Here is a 17,297-nt window from a genome sequence, read left to right as displayed (position 1 = left end):
GCCATGCTCTGGCTTCTGTCCCCAGGCAAATGGTCTCTGCAGCACCCTGGCCTCTCACAGGCATCCCTTCTCCCACAGTGCCCCCAGCCAAGGAACCTGGGGCTGGTGGGAAGAAGCAGGGGTGCCTTCTTTGCTCTCAGAGCCCCGGGAGACTGCAGCACAATGGGTGGGAGGCCCTCGAGCCCCCTGGACAAGAGTCAGCAGCAGTACCTGAAGGGTGAGCTGGCTTGGTGAGGGTTGGGAGTGGGGCGGGTGGCTCAGGACTAGAGCTGTTAGATATGCCGGATGCCCTCCTAATGGAGATTGCAGATAAGCCGTGAATAATAATTTTTTTTAGTACAGGTATGTCCCTAATTTTGCATGGGAGCATACTTACGCTAAAAAATGATTCCTTATTTATCTGAAATTTAAATGTAACTGGTGTCCTGTATTTTTATTCAGTAAACCTGATAACCCTGTTCAGGCATGGGTTCAGGGTGGGGTGCATGGGGCCAGGTGGGAGGAGCCCTGAACCCAGCCAGATCTTGCAGGATGACCTTGCCAGGTGGGCAGGAACCAGCAGGGCCCTCTGCATGGATCTCAGGGACAGCCTCCATTTCTGATTTGAGCTAAGAAAGGCTGGTGCCCTGAAAAAGTTGAGCACCTACTGTGTTCTGGGCACTGGGGACACAGTGGGGTTGGAGTGGTCCCACCCTCGTGGGCATATGATCTAAACCAGGAAAGACGGTCAAGTTATCATTACATTTGGCAGTTGGTTGGAAAGCCTTATAGGAGTGGTGGGGTCCAACCCACGGATTCCTTAGGTTGGGGGGAAGACAAGAGTGAGTGACTGCCCACCTAGGAGATGAAGGTCAAGCCAGGGCTAGGCGGGTGTGATGGAGTTGGTGGGTAGGCGATGTGGGAAGAGTGCTCTGGATAGGGGAAACAGCATGCGCAAAGGCATATGGTGTGTTTTGCAAACACCTAGACTGTCCAGGTTCACACTCCGGCTCTGCCCTCACTCATTGTGTGGCCTGGGTGATCACTTCCCTGAGTCTCATTCTCTTATCAGTAAAACAGGGTAGCAACAATGTCTACCTCGTGAGACCATTGTAAGGATTCAAACAGTTACTCTATGCAATGTTGGGATTTTTTTTTTCTGTAGTGGCTTCCACAAGATCAAGGTTTATTTCTCTTTCCTATAGAGGTTTACAGTGGCAGGCAGGCTGATAAATGACCCCCAAACTTCTCCATCTCATGGTTCTATCATTCGTGGCTTCTGTGCATGAAGCCATCTCATGGTGCATAGCGATTGCTGAAGCTCCAGCCACTGGGTCCATATTCCAGGCAGCACAATGGACTTAATACAGGATGTTCTACAAACAGCCAAGTGCACACATCTTCAGAGAACAGCTTGAAGGACTTTAGCACTTGCAGGATTCTCTCCTAGATCAGGATAGAATGCTTCCATTGCCCCATAACGTTCCTTTGGGCTGGGGTGGGGTTCTTAAAAGATTTTGAAAACCTTCCCAGATGGCAGGCAAAAGGAAACTTGGGTAGGCTGGATCTGCTCATTATCTTGATCATGATGATTTCATGGATAAGCTCATTTGTCCAAGCTCATCAGATTGTACACTTTATACAATAAAGTTTATCATACATCAATTATAAATTAAGCCTTTACTCCCCTACCACCATCCCCATGTGGATAGAAAAAGGCCATGGAGGGTTAAAGGTGAATGGAATTCACAGCAGGCCTTGTCAGGTAGCCTCGGTGAGGTCAGGTGCTCACAGGTGGCTTCCTGCCTGTCCTTCCTGCGCCAGGTGGGTCCGGTCCAGCCCCTTCACAGTCCCCTTGTCCTTGCAGGCCAGGTGGACACTCTGCTGAGGAGCTTCCTGCCCTGCTACCGTGGGCAGCTGGCAGCCTCTGTCCTGAGGAAGATCTCCCAAGAGCTGGGCCCCCAGGAGCCAGCCAGGTACCAGCTGCTGCCCAGCAAAGTAGGTGCCACAAATGGGAGAAGGGGCTGCCGAGTGAAGGAGCCTGGGGAGGGCATTTGTTCGGCAGGGGGGGCCCTCTTCATGCCTTGTCCTCTCTGGTGCCAAGACCTAGAGTGACTGTTAAAAATTAATTATTTGAACAAGCATTCAGTGGGCATCTACTGCACCTCACGTCCTGGGCTGCATGCTGGGGACACAGCAGTGACCAGGACAGATCCCGTTCTGCTCTCCAGGGCTGATGGGAGGGGTGGGAATGACCCCAAACAAGTTAACATACTATGATGCAGGTGCCAGGAAGACAAGGTGTAAGGTAGTATTAGGGTGCAGGGAGGGCCCCTCTGAGCTGAGATGTAAAAGATAAGGAGCCAGACCTGGCCCCCAGAACGGGAGGAGCATTCTAGGCTGAAGGCAGCCAAAGCAGAAGCCCTGAAGTTGGAAAGTCCTTGCCTATTGGATCCCATGCCTTGTGCTTGTGGTGCCCTCTGCCTGGTACCCTCTACCCATTCCTTCTCATGTGTTGGCTGCCACCTCTTCCAAGAAGCTTTCTTTGATCACTACAAGGCAGCCAGGTTGAGTGCCTCCTCTGGAAACCCTATCCCACTGCTTCTCCAGGGAAGCCTTGGGTCACATGCCTGCTACCTGCTTTTGTCTGCCTGCAAGGATGGCAGCTAGGCCCTGTACACCCCTGGGATCTCTTGTGCCCACGTGGTGCCTGCACACAGTAGGAGTGCAGAAAGAGTTTGTCGATGGAGCAAAAGAACCCGGAGCTACCCGTCTCCAGCTCCAGACCCTCCTGAGCTGGCAAATGGCACCCAGAGCCTGCGGCTGCATGTGTCCGGCACAACCAACTCAGTCCTCACCAGCCTGGGAAATGGGTCTTAGGCCAGTAAGGAGACTCAGGCACAGAGAGGCGAGGTGACCTGCTTGGGGTCACACCGCCAGCAAGAGGCAAAGACACGATTTGAGCCTGGAGTCCATGCTGGTCCCTGACACTGGGTCCCCTGTGCCAATCAAGGCCCTGAGTTTACCCACCTCTCTCAAATGCCTCTTCTCCCAGCTCTACCTTGTGGTGTCTTGGGGCCTCAGGTATCCCCCTAACCTGCACCTTTTGCCACCTGCTGGTTCCAGCTGCCTGGGTTAGGGCGCAGCTGACATTGGAGTTCAAGTAGCGTGGAGGCATTTCCCCTTGCTTCAGTTTGAACTTTTTATAAAACCCTTTGTTTCTGTATTTTTATTTTATGTAATAATTTCTATAATAACATTTTAACAATATTATGAAAAACCTCAGACCCAGGAAAAGGTGTGGAGAACCAAAAAAAAAAAGGTATTGAACAAATACCTGAGTTCCCACTGCCTCACCAACAAATGCAAACATCACAAATCTGGTTAATTTCCTTATAGAATATTTATCAAGCACCATCTGTGTGCTGGACCCCACCCCGGATCCAGTGATGAAAGCAAATGCGCACGATTCAGGGGGCCAGGGGGCTACAAAGTAAATGAGACAAGGTGGCGTGCCCCCTCCCAAGCGGAGGGTTCTGTGGAGGGGGCCTGGCTGTTTCTCATAAAATCCAACTACACCAGCTCCACACGCAGCAGTCCCGCTTGCTGTAGCTAGCTAACGCTGCATAACAATATACCACCCTGTTAGTGGCTGGAAACAACACATGTATTATCCCACAGCGGCCGTGGGTCAGGAATCTAGATGCGGCTCTGCCAGGCCCTTCCTTTCAGGGTCTCTCCCAGGCTGCAGTCAGGCTGTTGGCCAGGGCTGGGGACTCATCAGAGGCTCAAGTGGGGAAGAGTCCATTTCCTCGTGAAGTGGGGGTGACAAGAGCGTCTACCTCCCAGGGCTGTGAGAGGATTAAACTTTGCATTTGGAAGTGCCCCCCACACGCGCATTCTGTACATGTGCTTGGTAAAGAAGAGCAATGGCGCACCCTGTGCTTGGAGGCCCCTGGGATGCAGTGGGAACTGTCCAGACGGTCCAGACCTGAAGACACTGTCCTGTGCCCTTGACATCCTCTCACCCCTCCTCCCACAGAAGCTGCCCCGAGTCTGCGAGCACCGAGGGCCCCTGACCCAGCTGCAGGGCCAGCCTCCCCGGTGGCAGCCAGTCTTCTGTGTCCTGCGTGGGGATGGCCGCCTGGAGTGGTTCAGCCACAAGGAGGTGAGTGAGTGGCTCTCATCCCTACTGGTCCTACCTCTCCATCCCAGCCTCCCCAGCATGGATCTGGGTCCAGCTCCCAGAATGGCCCCCTGTCTTTATTCGGTCATCTAGTATGAGCCGGGGCGTCTCTATGTGCCTGGTCTGAGGTGGGTGGCTATCTCTGAAGAGCCAGGTGGTTAAACTGAGGCCCAGGCCAGAAACAAGGGCTCATGGGTGTCGGCAGAGCTGAGGTTAAACCACGCAAGGCCTTTGCCCATTGCACCCATGTCCCACTTTCCAACTGGGGAATTTGGGCAGGTCACTTGTCTTCCTAGGACTTAGTTTCCACCTCTGTGAAATGTAATGTTGATGGGCCACAGCACACGGGGCTGTGAAGTGGATGGATAATCCTCATACAGCACTCAGGATTGGCCTAGCACACAGTGGGTGCTGGGTGTCGCCTATCGGGGAGAGAGGGAAGAAGAGAGAGGTGGAAGGAGGCAGGGAGTGGGTTTGGAGGGCTTCCCCCAGCTAACCTGAAACCATCCCATAATCCCACAGTTGGGACATGGAAGCCACAGTGTAGACCTGTCCCAAGCTGGTTCTTTTGGATGCCTTTCATAGGAGTATGAAAGTGGCGGCCATCCCCTGGGCACTACAGCCCTAACAGGCTACACAGTCCTGACTTCTCAGCATGAATATCTCCACCTGTTGGATACGCTCTGCCCAGACTACTCAGGTGAGGCTCCTGAGGACCCTGAGAGCAGGTTAACCTCCCACTGAGAGTCACGGCTGAATTCTTTGCAGTGGGGCAGCTTGTGCATTGCAGGGTATCAGACAGCCACATGATGCCAGGAGCTTCCTCCCACCAGAGGTGTGACAACAAAAATATCTCCAGACTTTGTGAAGTGTTCCCTTGGGATCCTTTAAGTGAGCACCCCAGCTCTAGAAAGACAGATATCCACTCTCATGAGAGGGAGAAGGAGTTGGGTCACTGGAGTGGAATCAAAGTAACAAAGGGTAAAAACAGTAAAACCTGGTGTCAGCAAGCATGTAGGGAGATGGACACTGGTGGGTGGGAAAATAGCACGGATTTGCTGGAAGGTGTAGTGTTCAGCCCTGTGTTTCCAGGAGGCTTTTCTCTCTCTCCCACCCCTTCTGCTTCTTCCTCCTCTTTCATTACCACAGAGCTGCACAGGAATAGGGGAAGGACAGGATTATTGGGATGGCATATGTCTGATGAGGGCTCAGCATGGGGCCTGCATTATGTCACTGAATCTTCCCAGAGAGTGGCCATATCATTAACCATCCCATTTCATAGATGAGGACACAGGACTGTCACCTAGTCAGTAAGGGACAGCCAGATTGCATCCTCAGCTTCACTGTGGCACTGTCCTGCTGCCAAAGGAAGCAACGATGTTGCAAGAAGGACAGTCTGCAGAAATGCTGATGCTGTGAAGACATCAGATCCATCCAAATACCCACCACCCTTTGGGGGGTTGATTAAATAATGGCCCAGTCCCCCATGTATACAGGAGCAAAAAGGCCAGTTTTAGACCAGAAAATTCCATTTTGTTACAAAAATGCACCCCATGCAACTTTGGGCAGATTTAAAAATCTGGAGTAATGTCCACAGACTCCAAGAAGGGAGAAGCAGTTACCAAAGGGAAGGGGCTGGGGAAGGTGGGCGGGGAGGGAAGGAGAAGGGAACCAAGGGGCATTAAAATGAACACCCACAATATAGGCAGGTCACGGGGAAGGCAGTACAGCAAGGAGAAGACAAGTAATGACTCCATAGCATCTTACTACGCTGATGGACAGTGATTGCAATGGGGTGGTGGTGGGGACTTGATAATATGGCTGAATGTTGAAACCACAATGTTGATTATATATCAATGACACCTTAATTTAAAAAAAATAATAATTTTCTTCTCTGTTAAAAAAAAAATCTGGAGTAATGTCCTCCAAAGCATTAATTGCTATTATTATATCTGAGGGCAGTGGTAAGGGTTGGGATGATCAGGAACTTCTGTATGTATGACCCCAGAAATCAGAACAAAACATGAAGAGTGTAGGAGACTGCAAGTAAATTGACCAAAAATAAATTCACTCGTCTTGTCCTTCCAACAGTTCTACGTTGTTGCTCTCACTTTTAAGGTCATTTTACAGGCAGGAAAACTAAGGTTCAGAGATAAAAACTATGCCCTATGCACAGAGCTAGAAAATGTTTTGGCTAGGGCCTGGTGGACTCCAGTGACCCACAGCAAGCGGCTCAGATCACATGCTTACTCCCTGTGTTGAGGATGCTGAGGCTGGGAAGCAGTGCTAGGATGGATTGCTGATGTCTGCCCTGGGCACACCTGCCCCCGGAACTGAGGTGGAATAAGGATAATGCAATTAGGAGAGCACAGCTCATGCTTATTGTACAACTGCCCATGCCATAGGCTCCCCTAAGCATTCCATGGGTATTTTGTCTTGGTGAATGAATGATAGATTATAGGGTAAATGAATGAATGAAGACATACCACCTCTGTCTGCTTTCAGGAGACCAGACACAGGAAGAACCTGAATCCCTCCTGGAAACGCCCATGAACTTCCCTCTGTTCCTGCAGCATCCCTTTCGCAGGCATCTCTGTTTCTCTGCAGCCACAAGGAAAGCACAGCGTGCTTGGAGGCTAGCGCTGCAGGGCGGCATCCGGCTTCGTGGTACAGGTGGGTCCCAGGAAAGGTGAAAGGTCAGGCCGCGGTGGGGCTTGGGGTCTGAGGTCAAATGGCTCTGCCTCTGCCGACTGTGGGACCCTCCCCAAGTTTCAGTTTCCTTATCTATAAAATAGATTGTGGGCCGACGCAGAGGAGAAACACAGTTATGAATGGCCAGGGCTGTGATGGGAACACAGTCCTGTGGGAGCGTAGCTTGGGGGATGGGAGGGGAAAGGAGTGTCGAAGGTGGGGTCTGAAAAAGATGATGAGTCAGGTGAAGAAGGGGAAGAGGACGACACATACAGTTGAGCAGATTATTGACTGCAGAAATGTACATAATTGGAGGGGCAGCTGGAGACTGCAGGATGGCCTGGGCTGTGACTGTCCAGGGATGCTTTTACCTAAATCCTATACAGGCGCCTTATGGGCTGGTGATGGTTCTTGGGGAGCGTGTTCCCTGTAGGCACTGCTTGTGCAAAGGTGTGGGAGTGGGTGAGATTTGGGTATTCTAGGACCTGGCTAGGAGGAGGGCTTTTTCTTTAGGCATGGGAAGCAGGGGAGGGACGGGCGGGCACAGAGGAGTGGGCCTCTCAGTTCTGCAGCGAAGTCAGGCCCCTGCTGCCCGTGCTTTCCTGGACGCCGTCAGGCTCCACCGGCAGCACCAAGGCCACTGCGGCGAAGACGACGTGACCCTGGGCTCCGACGCCGAGGTCAGTGCCGCGCGAGGCCGCACCCAGGACCCCCAGGATTCCTTTCCACCCGGGGCCAAGCCCACTGTCTGCTGTCCCGCAGGTGCTGACCGCGGTGCTGATGCGGGAGCTGCTGCCCTCGCTGCGAGCCCAGACCCTGCCCGGCGTGCGGGGTGCCGGCCGCACCCGGGCCTGGGCCTGCACCGAGGTAGCGGGGAGACGCGGAGGGGCCGCGGGGGGCCGCGGTGGACGGGTATGAAGGCTGGGCCTGAATGGTCTCCCCGTCTCTCTACGTCTCTGTCTCTCTGTCCCGCCCCCCCAACCCCTATCCCATCTCGGCTCTGCCCCGGCCTCCTGGCTCTCGTGGGGTCCACTCGGCCTGTCCGGGCAGCTCCTGGACGCAGTCCACGCTGCCGTCTTGGCCGGGGCTTCTGCGGGTCTCCGGGCCTTCCAACCGGAAAAGGACGCTCTGCTTGCGGCCCTGGAGAGGACAGTCCGCACGGACGTGGACCAGATGCTGCGACTGCGGACGCGCGTGGCCGGGAGGCTGCGGGGTGAGGCTCAGGGGCGGCGCCGGCAGGGATCCGGCCCGGGCAGGGAGGGGCAGAACCCGGGAGAGAATGGGCGGGGCCCGAGTGGGAGATGGGCGGGGTTTCCAGGCTGAGGCTCGAGGCCGTGAGAAGGATTCCGTCCAGAGAGGGTGGGCCGGGAAGGGGCGGGCAGGGGGTGCATCCAGTGAGAACGCAGTGAGAGGGTGGGGGGCACTGGCAGCGTCAGCCAGCGGAGGTGGCCCCCACTGTGCTGAATAACAAAGAGAACCGGCCTGGAATGCAGACCCCGCCTCAGGTGTGCGTCTTTGAGTCCATCCTTGCTGCGTGCAAAGCCTCAGTTTTCTTATCTGTAAAATGGGTGGAAAAGTGTGCTCAATCTGCCGTCCGATCCATGGCACACTGCTGAGCCCAAGGCCAACTCCCTCCTCCACCACACATTTGCGGGACACCTTGCAGAGGAGACCCAGGCCAGTGTCTTTCATTACCAGCCAAGGTTCTGGCCCCCCTGGAATCCTGCCTGCACAGGAAGGTAGACACACAGCTACCCCAGATCACGAAGACACTGGTGAGCAATGTGGAAGCCTCAATCACAGCGGTGCAGACCCTTCTCACCCAGGGCATGGACCGCCTGTCTTACCACCTGCGTGGGAGCCCCTCCGGCACCCGGCTGCGCAAGGAGGTGACTCCAGCGTGGGGGGTTTCATCAGCCTGTGCGCAGTGTAACTTTACAGAGGAATTGTGAGAACTTTGCATCTTTCTTGTTTGAGTGCCTTTTCTTTTGAAAGAACTTTGTTCTAGGCTGGTTTTTTTTTTTTTATTGTGGATTACCATGCTATATGGTTATTGAGGTACAGTTTAAAATGGTGGGGGAAAAGGAGTAAGATGACAAAAGTAGCATTTCAGCAATACCAATCTTAAGTCACCTTCCCCCCAACCTCGTCTTCCTCCCATTCCTGTTTGGCCAAAGCCCACCCTGTTCCCTGAGTCAGAGAATTTGACTCCACTGCACATCAGCTCATTTCTTCTGATACTAAGTGAGTATCTACTACCATGCCAGGAAACCTTCAACTACTTCAGCCTGTATTTCATAATCACCTCTTCCAGGAACTTTCCCTGATCCCTTTCTGCATCTGCAGGTGCCTTAGTTCGTCCCTTACAGCAGTGTTTACATACCACTGTGGTTGTTTGTCTACAGTCTATTTATCCTAACTTTTCTGTGAGCTCCTTGAGGGCAAACACTGGCTTAGATTACTCCATTTCTGTAGCCCTAGGGCCCAGAACAGAGAAGCATGAAGTGGTGGGCATAAATGTCACAAGAGCTGAGTGTGTTCACTTTCCCTTAGCCATGCCAGCATTGCATGTTATCATTTTGGGGGTTTTTACCATTTTATGCCCATTACACCACACCCCTCTGTTACCTTTATTATGCATGTTTTTGGTGACAACTAAAGTGGGATGTGTTTTCATTTGCATTCTCCTTTGATGAATTGGCTGTGAGGTTCTTGGCTCTGCTTTTCTATTGACTGACTTTTTTTTCTCACTTGGCTGCCATTGGAGCACAGGTTTATTCATTTGGAGAGATGCCCTGGGACCCAGAGCTGATGCAGACCTGCTACCGCGAGGCTGCTCGGAGCCAGGAGCGCCTGGGGCAGCTGGCAGCACCGTTCGGCTTCTTTGGAACACAAAGCCTGGTGTTTGGGGCCCAGGATCTCACACAGCAGGTGAGGTGAGTGGGAGGCTGAGAGGCCAGGCAAGGACACCAGCCTCCACTGAGTAGGAGCCAAGCATGTGCTGGGGAGACCATGATGGCACAGGGAGGCTGCCCGCCCCTCACCAGGCTCTCAGTGTCGTGCAGACGTGAGCCTGTGACCAGGCAGTGACTATACACGGTGGGCAGGGCTGTGGTGGAGACACACAAGGTGCTATGGGAGCCCCGAGAGGCCCCCTGATCCATCTGCAGGGCAGGTAGGACTTCCAGAGGAGAACTGCCAACCTGGGGCAGAAGTGGGGAGAATGGGGATGGGGCATGTCTTGGTAGAGGGAACAATGTGGATAAGCTTTGAGAGGTGAAAGTGTACAAACTGAACTAGACACCCTGACACCATCCTCCAGAAGGGGGGTGCTTTCTGCCAGTTTGCGTCTAGGCCCCCACTGATTAGATGATCCCCAGGTCCTGAGCGGATGGGGTGCTGTTTCTTGAGCAAGGAGAAGGTTGGGTGGAAGTGGCTGGTTGGGGCAGGCTGAGAGCTGGGAAGGGGTCAGCTGGACAGGCACAGGGCTGATAAGGCCAGAGCGTGGGTTCCTGGGGGTCATCCCCGTGCCTCCTTCCACAGCTCATGGCCAATGCCGTGGCCACCTTCCTGCAACTGGCAGACCAGGGTCTAACTACGGCCGTGGACTGCGCCCAGGCTGCCCAGCAGCTGGAGAAAGTCAGGGAGCGTGTGCTGAAGGTGAGGTCCTCTGGGAGGACTTGGCAGTGGGCCTGGTTGCTCAGATGGTCACTGGACCAGCCACGGTGTGTGTCGTGCAGAAGTTCCACTCGGACAGCGGCTCAGCACAGAGGAGGTTCCTCCGCGGGTGGCTGCTCTGTATCTTCTTGCCCTTTGTGTTGAACCAGCTACAACCCAGCTGCAAAATGGTGAGCTGATAGGGGCTGTACAAGCAGGTCCTACAGGATACCCAAGCATCTGTGGCTTTCTGTGAAATGGGCAGAATGCTCTCTCCGTCACAGAGCCACTGTGGTGATTACAGACGTTTGTTCCCTGAGCCCCGGGGCTGGGTTGGATGGCTCCTCTGGGCTCCACCAATGCCTTCTGCTGCTCCCTGCCAGTGCCTGCCATTTGAGAGGTGGGGTAGAGGCCTGTGCATCATACATCAGCAATGGCACAGGCTTCAGAGAAGGGAGGAGGCAGAGGCAGACTATGGGGGTTGCCAGCTTGTCAGTGAGAAGATGACACTCAAGAAGCAGCAAACTGCAGGCATGAGCCATGTCCAGAGAAGGGTGTTCCACGCAGAGGGCACAGCATCTGCAAAGGCCCTGGGATAGGATTGTGCCTAATATTTTGGAGGAACAGTGGCTGGAGCTCAGTGAATGGGGGAGTGGGAAGGAGATGAGAAGGGACCTCCCAGGGGCCTGACCACACAGGGCTTAGGGGGCACCAGGCAGGTTTGCTTCAGGTCCTAACAAGATCCTCTAGAGGAAGTGGCTTTGGGGGTCCCAGAGGAGATAACCACACTATTCCTGTTGAGGTGTGGTGTGCTTGGTTATGTAATTTAGTCCTTCCCTACTGAGGGGTTTAGACTTTATTGGGCAGACAATAGGGAGCCATGGAGGGTGTGTGAGCAGAGAACAGACTGGAAGTCAGGGAGGAGACTGAGGGCATGGTCTTAGGGGCAAATGATAGACTTAAGAAAGGACTCACATCCCTACAACAACCCAAGGGAATATGGGTGAACGTCTCCATTTTAAAGAGAAGGAAATTGAGGCCCAAGTCTCCCCAGCTAATCAGGGTCTGGCCTGGGGCTGAAGTGCACATCACAGCCCACCCCTCCAGATCAGCCCCTAACCCACCTGCATTTCAGGAACTGCCTGAATTTGAAGGGGATGTCCTTGCTGTGGGCAGCCCGGCCCTAACCACCGAGGGCATCTACAGGGACGTTGTCCAAGGGGTTCTGCTGCAGAGGATTGACAGAGGTGAGCCCCACTCTTCTATGGCTCGAAGAAGCCAGGTGACTCCTGGCTGTGTATATTGAGGCCTACCAGGGCCACCATCACCTCACTTCTTGTGAACACCAGCTCCTTGACTGGAGGTCAGGACTGGGACAGAGGGGACTGGGGCGGCCAAGCCGTGGAGGGGTAGTGACAGAAGCTCCCTGGAGGAGGAGCACTGGAGCTAGGCCATGAGGGGTGTGTAGGAGTTCTCAGAGAAAGAGGAAGGAAGCCAAATTTAAAAACTGGGGATAAGCATTTATATTTATTCATTCAACAACAACTCCCTGTTTTTCTCTGGGTTGGCACTGAGGCCCTGGGACTTCTTGGGTTTGGGGTAGGCTTCTCGGGATCATTTGGGGCTGGAAAGTGGCTCCAGGACCTCCCTTCTCCCTTCTGCCTTGTCTGTTTTCTCATGACCCAATGCCTGTGATTGCTGTGGTGTGTGCACTAACGGGCATGCGCACCATAAGGCAGCAGTTCAGGGAATGTCGCAGCATCTGTGTGGCTGCTGCAGTGCATGGAGAGAAATGGAGGAGAGGAGGCTGGAGGCTGTCAGGCAGATGTGCAGAGCCTTACCGAGCAGGCAGAGGAGCTTAGACTTTATTGGGGAGGCAATAAGGAGCCATAGAGTATATGTGAGCAGAGGACAACAGCGGCCAGACTGGAAGCCTGGGAGGAAGCTGAGGGTCCTGGGGGCAAAGAATGGACTCAAGAACAGGCGGCAGCCAAGCCGACAGAGTCCAGGCACAAGGATGAGGCAGGAGCCAGACGTTCCAGAGTTGTTGGCCTGAGTTGTCACTGAGTGCACAAGAGGGGCAACGATTTGGTGATGGTGTACAGGGAAAGGAGAGGAGTCCCAAACAGCCTGTATTGGAAGGATACAAGGAGGAAGAAGAGACCGACAGAACAGGTGGGGAGGTGGGAGAAACCCAGGGACTGTGGGGCTCTGGGAGCCGGGATGTAAGCATGAGGATGGTGTGTGGGCATACAAACAAAAAGAACTAATTTCCCATAGAAAAGGGGACTTTTTTTTTATTAAGGTATCATTGATATACACACTTATGAAGGTTTCACATGAAAAACATTGTGAAAAAAACAAAACAAAACAACAAAAGCATTGTGGTCACTACATTCACCCATATTATTGAGTCCCACCCCCCATACCCCATTGCAGTCACTGTCCATCAGTGCAGTAAGATGCCACAGTCACTACTTGCCTTCTCTGTGCTACACTGTCTTCCCCGTGACCCCACACACCATGTGTACCAATCATAATACCCCTGAATCCCCTTCTCCCTCCCTCCCCTCCTGCCTTCCCATGCCCCTCCCCTTTGGTAACCGTTAGTCCCTTCTTGGAGGCTGTGAGTCTGCTGCTGTTTTGTTCCTTCAGTTTTGCTTCGTTGTTATACTCCACAAATGAGGGAAATCATTTGGTACTTGTCTTCCTCCGCCTGGCTTATTTCACTGAGCATAATACTGTCTAGCTCCATCCGTGTTGTTGCAAATGGTAGGATTTGTTTCTTTCTTATGGCTGAGTAGTATTCCATTGTGTATATGCACCACATCTTCTTTATCCATTCAACTACTGATGGACACTTAGGTTGCTTCCATATCCTGCCTATTGTAAATAGTGCTGCGATAAACATAGGGGTGCATATCTCTTTTTGAATCTGAGAAGTTATTTTCTTTGGGCAAATTCCTAGGAGTGGAATTCCCAGGTCAATGGTATTTCTATTTTTAGTTTTTTGAGGAACCTCCGTATTGCAGTGTAAGAGGGTTCTGAAAAGGGGACATTTTAAAAGGAAAAAGGCTATTCTCTGATTGGGAAAAGAAAATACAGAAACAGGTGACATCAGAGAGTTTTCCTTCCTAGACGTTTTACAGGTACTTTGGGGGTTCCACCACAATTGATTTGTGATGTCTGCTTGGAGTACTGTGTTGGAGGATTGAGTTGGTTGCTGGATCAGTGAAGGTGTGGAGATCAGCTCGCAATGTCTGCCAATGGGCACAGGTGTGGAGAGAGATTTCTGTGAGCCACTTATTTCAGTCCCTGCTTGAGATACTTCTTCCATTCTTTGACCTCTTGTGGTCTCTCTGGGAGAATGTATGTAAGCCCTTTGATGCCAGGGCTTTCCCAGGTAGGTCCAGGGGTTTACCTCTTGTTTTAGAGTTGGAAAATGCCCTTGGTGCCAGTGACATGCCCTGCACTCTGGATGGCTGCTCAGAGGCCCCATGGGACCAGGTGGGAGCAGGTGAGGACCTTCCAATTTCTTGGGCCATGACAGTGAATTGGCTGGGGGGGTGGAGGGCCTGCACAGGGTATATGGGATGGTCATGAGCATGGATTCCTGGATGGAATAGAATGTACTTTGTCTCCTGATCCAGCTGGGTTGGCTGAGCTTGTCGTGAATGAGGGCAGTAGGGACCTGCAGTTTGTCTGAGCCACAGAGGTATGTTCTGACGTGCACATGAATTTGTGTCCCATTTCATTTTGCCAGGACTCAGTAGGGCTTCACCCAGCAGCTACCAGTTCCCAACACTAGAAGTGGAGATTGTGTTGATAGATGATAGGAGCCTTGGGTTTACCACAAGCAGAGGCTTTGAAAGATGGGTTCAGGGAGACAGGGCTGGGACAGCCTGGCTTTCTACTGCAGAACCCTACAGTGAGCTACTTGTTGGAGTAGTCAGTGTAACAGCATGTTGTTTTTAGCTGTTAACTTTTGAAGTCATATGTTACACAGCAATAGCTAATGAATACACTCTCCAGCTGATTTGGGGCACCATTCTGTAGTCAATTGCTGTAGGTAAACTGATGAATATTCACACTCATTGGGCTGAATGAAGATTAGACAGTCCCTGAAAGACTTCAAGATGTTAGAATATTTGGGGATTTGCAATTAAGGATGAGGGGTTGTGGATGGACACTTAACCAGAATCTAACCAATGATGGATGTTTTGCTTCTAGTCCCTTGAGCTATCAGCTAAATGCAACAGGGAATGACTTTGTGTAGACTTTCCAGGCAAGTTTACATCTCTGTGGATAAATCCCTCAACGTGAAATCCCAGGGTTTAGAGCATGTGTTTGTCATGTCAGCTGTGGAGTCCAGAGCGCTCTCCACCAGGGCAGTCCCATCTGGGGCCCCTCACTGTGGGGGGGGGCCCATTTCCCCACAGACTGAACAAACTGTCAGCTGACTTGGGGTTTCTCAGACATTCTGGGTGAAAAAATTTCATCTTGCTCTCATTTTAAGGAGCATGTCTTATTGAAGATGAGGTTGAGCATCTTTTCTTGAGTCTAAGAACTGTTTTTAGCTGCTTCTCCCCATTCCTCTCCTTGGCCCTTTTATCTTCTGGGTGCTTATAAGTTTCTGTTAAGTTTTTGTTGCTGAGCTTCCATTTATTGAGTACTTATTATGTGCTAGGCATTTAATGTGTCTGATGTTTTAACATCCTTATGATACTTTCCATTTTGCAGATGAGGAAACTGAGGCTCAGAAAGGGACTTGCCCCAGGCATCCAGGCTCCAGCACCCAGGTCTAGCCACTCTTCCTGCTGCCTCCTCCAGACACATTCTGGAGCTGATTCTTTCATTCTGGAGCTGATGGGTGTGTGCATCCTCCTTCCCATTGGATAAAGTCTACTAGTAGAATTTCTGAGTCAAAGCATATGCATCATTTAAAGGCTTTTAGAATCCTTTGTACACTCCTACCAGCAGCATTTGTACATTTTCTCCATATCCTTAGGAATTTTCATAAGAGAACAAAATGTCAATTTGAGAGAGACACACACATTTCATTGTCGTATTTTGAATTTCTTTGATGACAAATTGAACCTAAAAATATGTTCATTATCTATTTTCATGGTTGTGGGTTTGTTTGCTTGTTTTTAAGTGAAGTGCCTGTTCATGGCTTTTCACTTGCTTTTCAGGAGATTTTACATTTTTCTTATTGCTCTCTAATAATTCTTTGTTTATTAAGGGTATTAATGCTTTGCTTACAAGTTACAGATACCTCAGCTTGCTCAGGACCTTCTGGGTTTGTTTACTCACTCCAAATCTCAGTTTGGTATCAAGTTTCCCAGCTAAGAGAGCTTTTACTGACTTCCTTCTGCTTGCCAGAGAAGTCATCTGTCCACTTGAGGTTGGCAGCTTCTCCAGGTCATAAGCCTTCCAGCTGCTTCCGGAGCAGGTTCCGGAGGGATTTCCCAAGTGGTGTTCTCAGTTCAGCTTTCCGGGGCGGGGGGAGGGGATACACATGCTCCATGGAGATGGTTTCCTCCCACTCTGCCCTGAAGTTTTCAGCCTCCCCCAAGAGAATGAGATTTGCCTCATTTTTCTTGACTTCGCCCTCCAACTCCACCTTACGAGACACATTTGTGCTTCACAGCCTTGTCCAGCTGTCTTTTTATCCAGGATGTAGATGTTAATTCTGGAAAAATTGGAGCAAAAAGAATTCGTCATCCTGCCCCCTTTGGGAAAACCACTGTTTGCCTTTGAGTCTAAATCCGTCCAGTTTTTCTCTCAGTGTATCAGAGATGAGGCAGTGTCTTATCACTCTGTCTTTCTTATTTAATATGAAAGATCTTTCTTTGCCAGGTCTATAGAGTGTAAAGTTGCTTTTACCATCTTATTATGGAAAGTTCCAGGCATACCCCAAAAGCAGAGACCTCTGCGTGTCCCTACCTGGATTCATCAGTGGCCAAGTGTAACCAGTAAAGATTAGGGTATGTTTCCAGAATATTCAGGCGAACACTGAACTTGTGCAGATAATTATTGTAGAAAAAAAATCCGAGAACAGAAGCAAAAGTGAGAAATGAGACTAAGGAAGGGGAAGGGCAGGGAGAAGAGGAGTGTATCATATGACCCAGCTAGCCATGCTGGGAGATTGTGGTTAAGCCCAGCACCCCATCTTAACTTTGCTAAGCTTCCGGCCCAACTATCCTGTGAGCACAATGAGGACACACTACCTGTAACCTGAATTTTACCTAACAGTATTGAACTTTCACCCACACATTAGTAATATACAGAGGTGAGCGTCATTCTTAAAACTTATTTTTAAGAACGACACAAAAACAATTAGAAAGTACATTAGAGTATTGGAAAGCAATGCCTTGGTAGCATTTCTATGGAAACGCCCACGTTGCCTGTAGGCCAGGAGCTCAGCACTTCGAGTATCATCTGGCTCCATCTTCACCGACCCTGCAGGGTCGGTAAGACCCCATTTCACAGATGGACCAAAAGGCTCATTCAGCGAGCCCACGGTGGGGGCTGGATCTGCAGCCAGGTCTGGAGACGCGAGGGCCCACGCGTTTCATACCCAACAATCCTCGAGAACATCCCAGTGCGGCCGGGACCCAGGATCGTTAAAACCCAAGTTGCAGCCGAGGAAACTGGGGCTTAGATCTTTCAGGTGCCAAAGCAGGTCCTGACTAGCCAGGTCGGCATGGTGGCACCTGCTTGGGTATAATACAGATGTTAAGTTGGACGGCGCATCAGGTGGAGGTCCAGGTGAGGGCGTGCG

At 51.6% G+C, this 17,297-nt stretch overlaps 1 protein-coding gene across 13 annotated transcripts; it reads left to right on the top strand.

Moving 5' to 3' along the window:
• NIBAN3 (niban apoptosis regulator 3) lies at positions 1-15,434 on the top strand. 13 transcript variants are annotated; one of them, XM_017644501.3, is made up of 15 exons: positions 1-217; positions 1,847-1,977; positions 4,022-4,147; positions 4,751-4,865; positions 6,671-6,838; positions 7,421-7,536; positions 7,619-7,723; positions 7,907-8,069; positions 8,555-8,745; positions 9,629-9,787; positions 10,400-10,516; positions 10,597-10,704; positions 11,649-11,760; positions 13,947-14,030; positions 15,254-15,434. In XM_017644501.3, exons 1-15 carry the CDS (start codon positions 4-6, stop codon positions 15,316-15,318), a joined length of 1,974 nt encoding a protein of 657 aa, XP_017499990.3. In that variant the 5' UTR covers positions 1-3; the 3' UTR covers positions 15,319-15,434. The 13 variants fall into 13 exon arrangements, 11 of the variants coding, with proteins under 11 accessions (XP_017499990.3, XP_036861223.2, XP_036861224.2 ...); XM_037005328.2 differs by lacking the exon at positions 7,421-7,536 and having other exon boundaries at positions 10,400-10,704; XM_037005329.2 differs by lacking the exon at positions 8,555-8,745 and having other exon boundaries at positions 10,400-10,704.
• Positions 15,435-17,297: the final 1,863 nt, after the last annotated feature.

This window comes from Manis javanica, chromosome 13 (assembly GCF_040802235.1).
Source record: "Manis javanica isolate MJ-LG chromosome 13, MJ_LKY, whole genome shotgun sequence".
Taxonomy (NCBI): domain Eukaryota; kingdom Metazoa; phylum Chordata; class Mammalia; order Pholidota; family Manidae; genus Manis; species Manis javanica.
Note: the sequence above shows the minus strand (reverse complement) of the source record. Positions and strands in the feature narration are given on the sequence as shown.

What these genes read in the sequence shown, in the direction of transcription:
- NIBAN3 (XM_017644491.3), top strand. Translation starts at nt 4, where the DNA reads ATGCTCTGGCTTCTGTCCCCAGGCAAATGGTCTCTGCAGCACCCTGGC. An exon ending in AGTGGTTCAGCCACAAGGAG is followed by an intron (nt 4,148 to 4,750) that starts GTGAGTGAGTGG and finishes TGCCTTTCATAG; the next exon opens with GAGTATGAAAGTGGCGGCCA. An exon ending in TACAACCCAGCTGCAAAATG is followed by an intron (nt 10,705 to 11,648) that starts GTGAGCTGATAG and finishes CCTGCATTTCAG; the next exon opens with GAACTGCCTGAATTTGAAGG.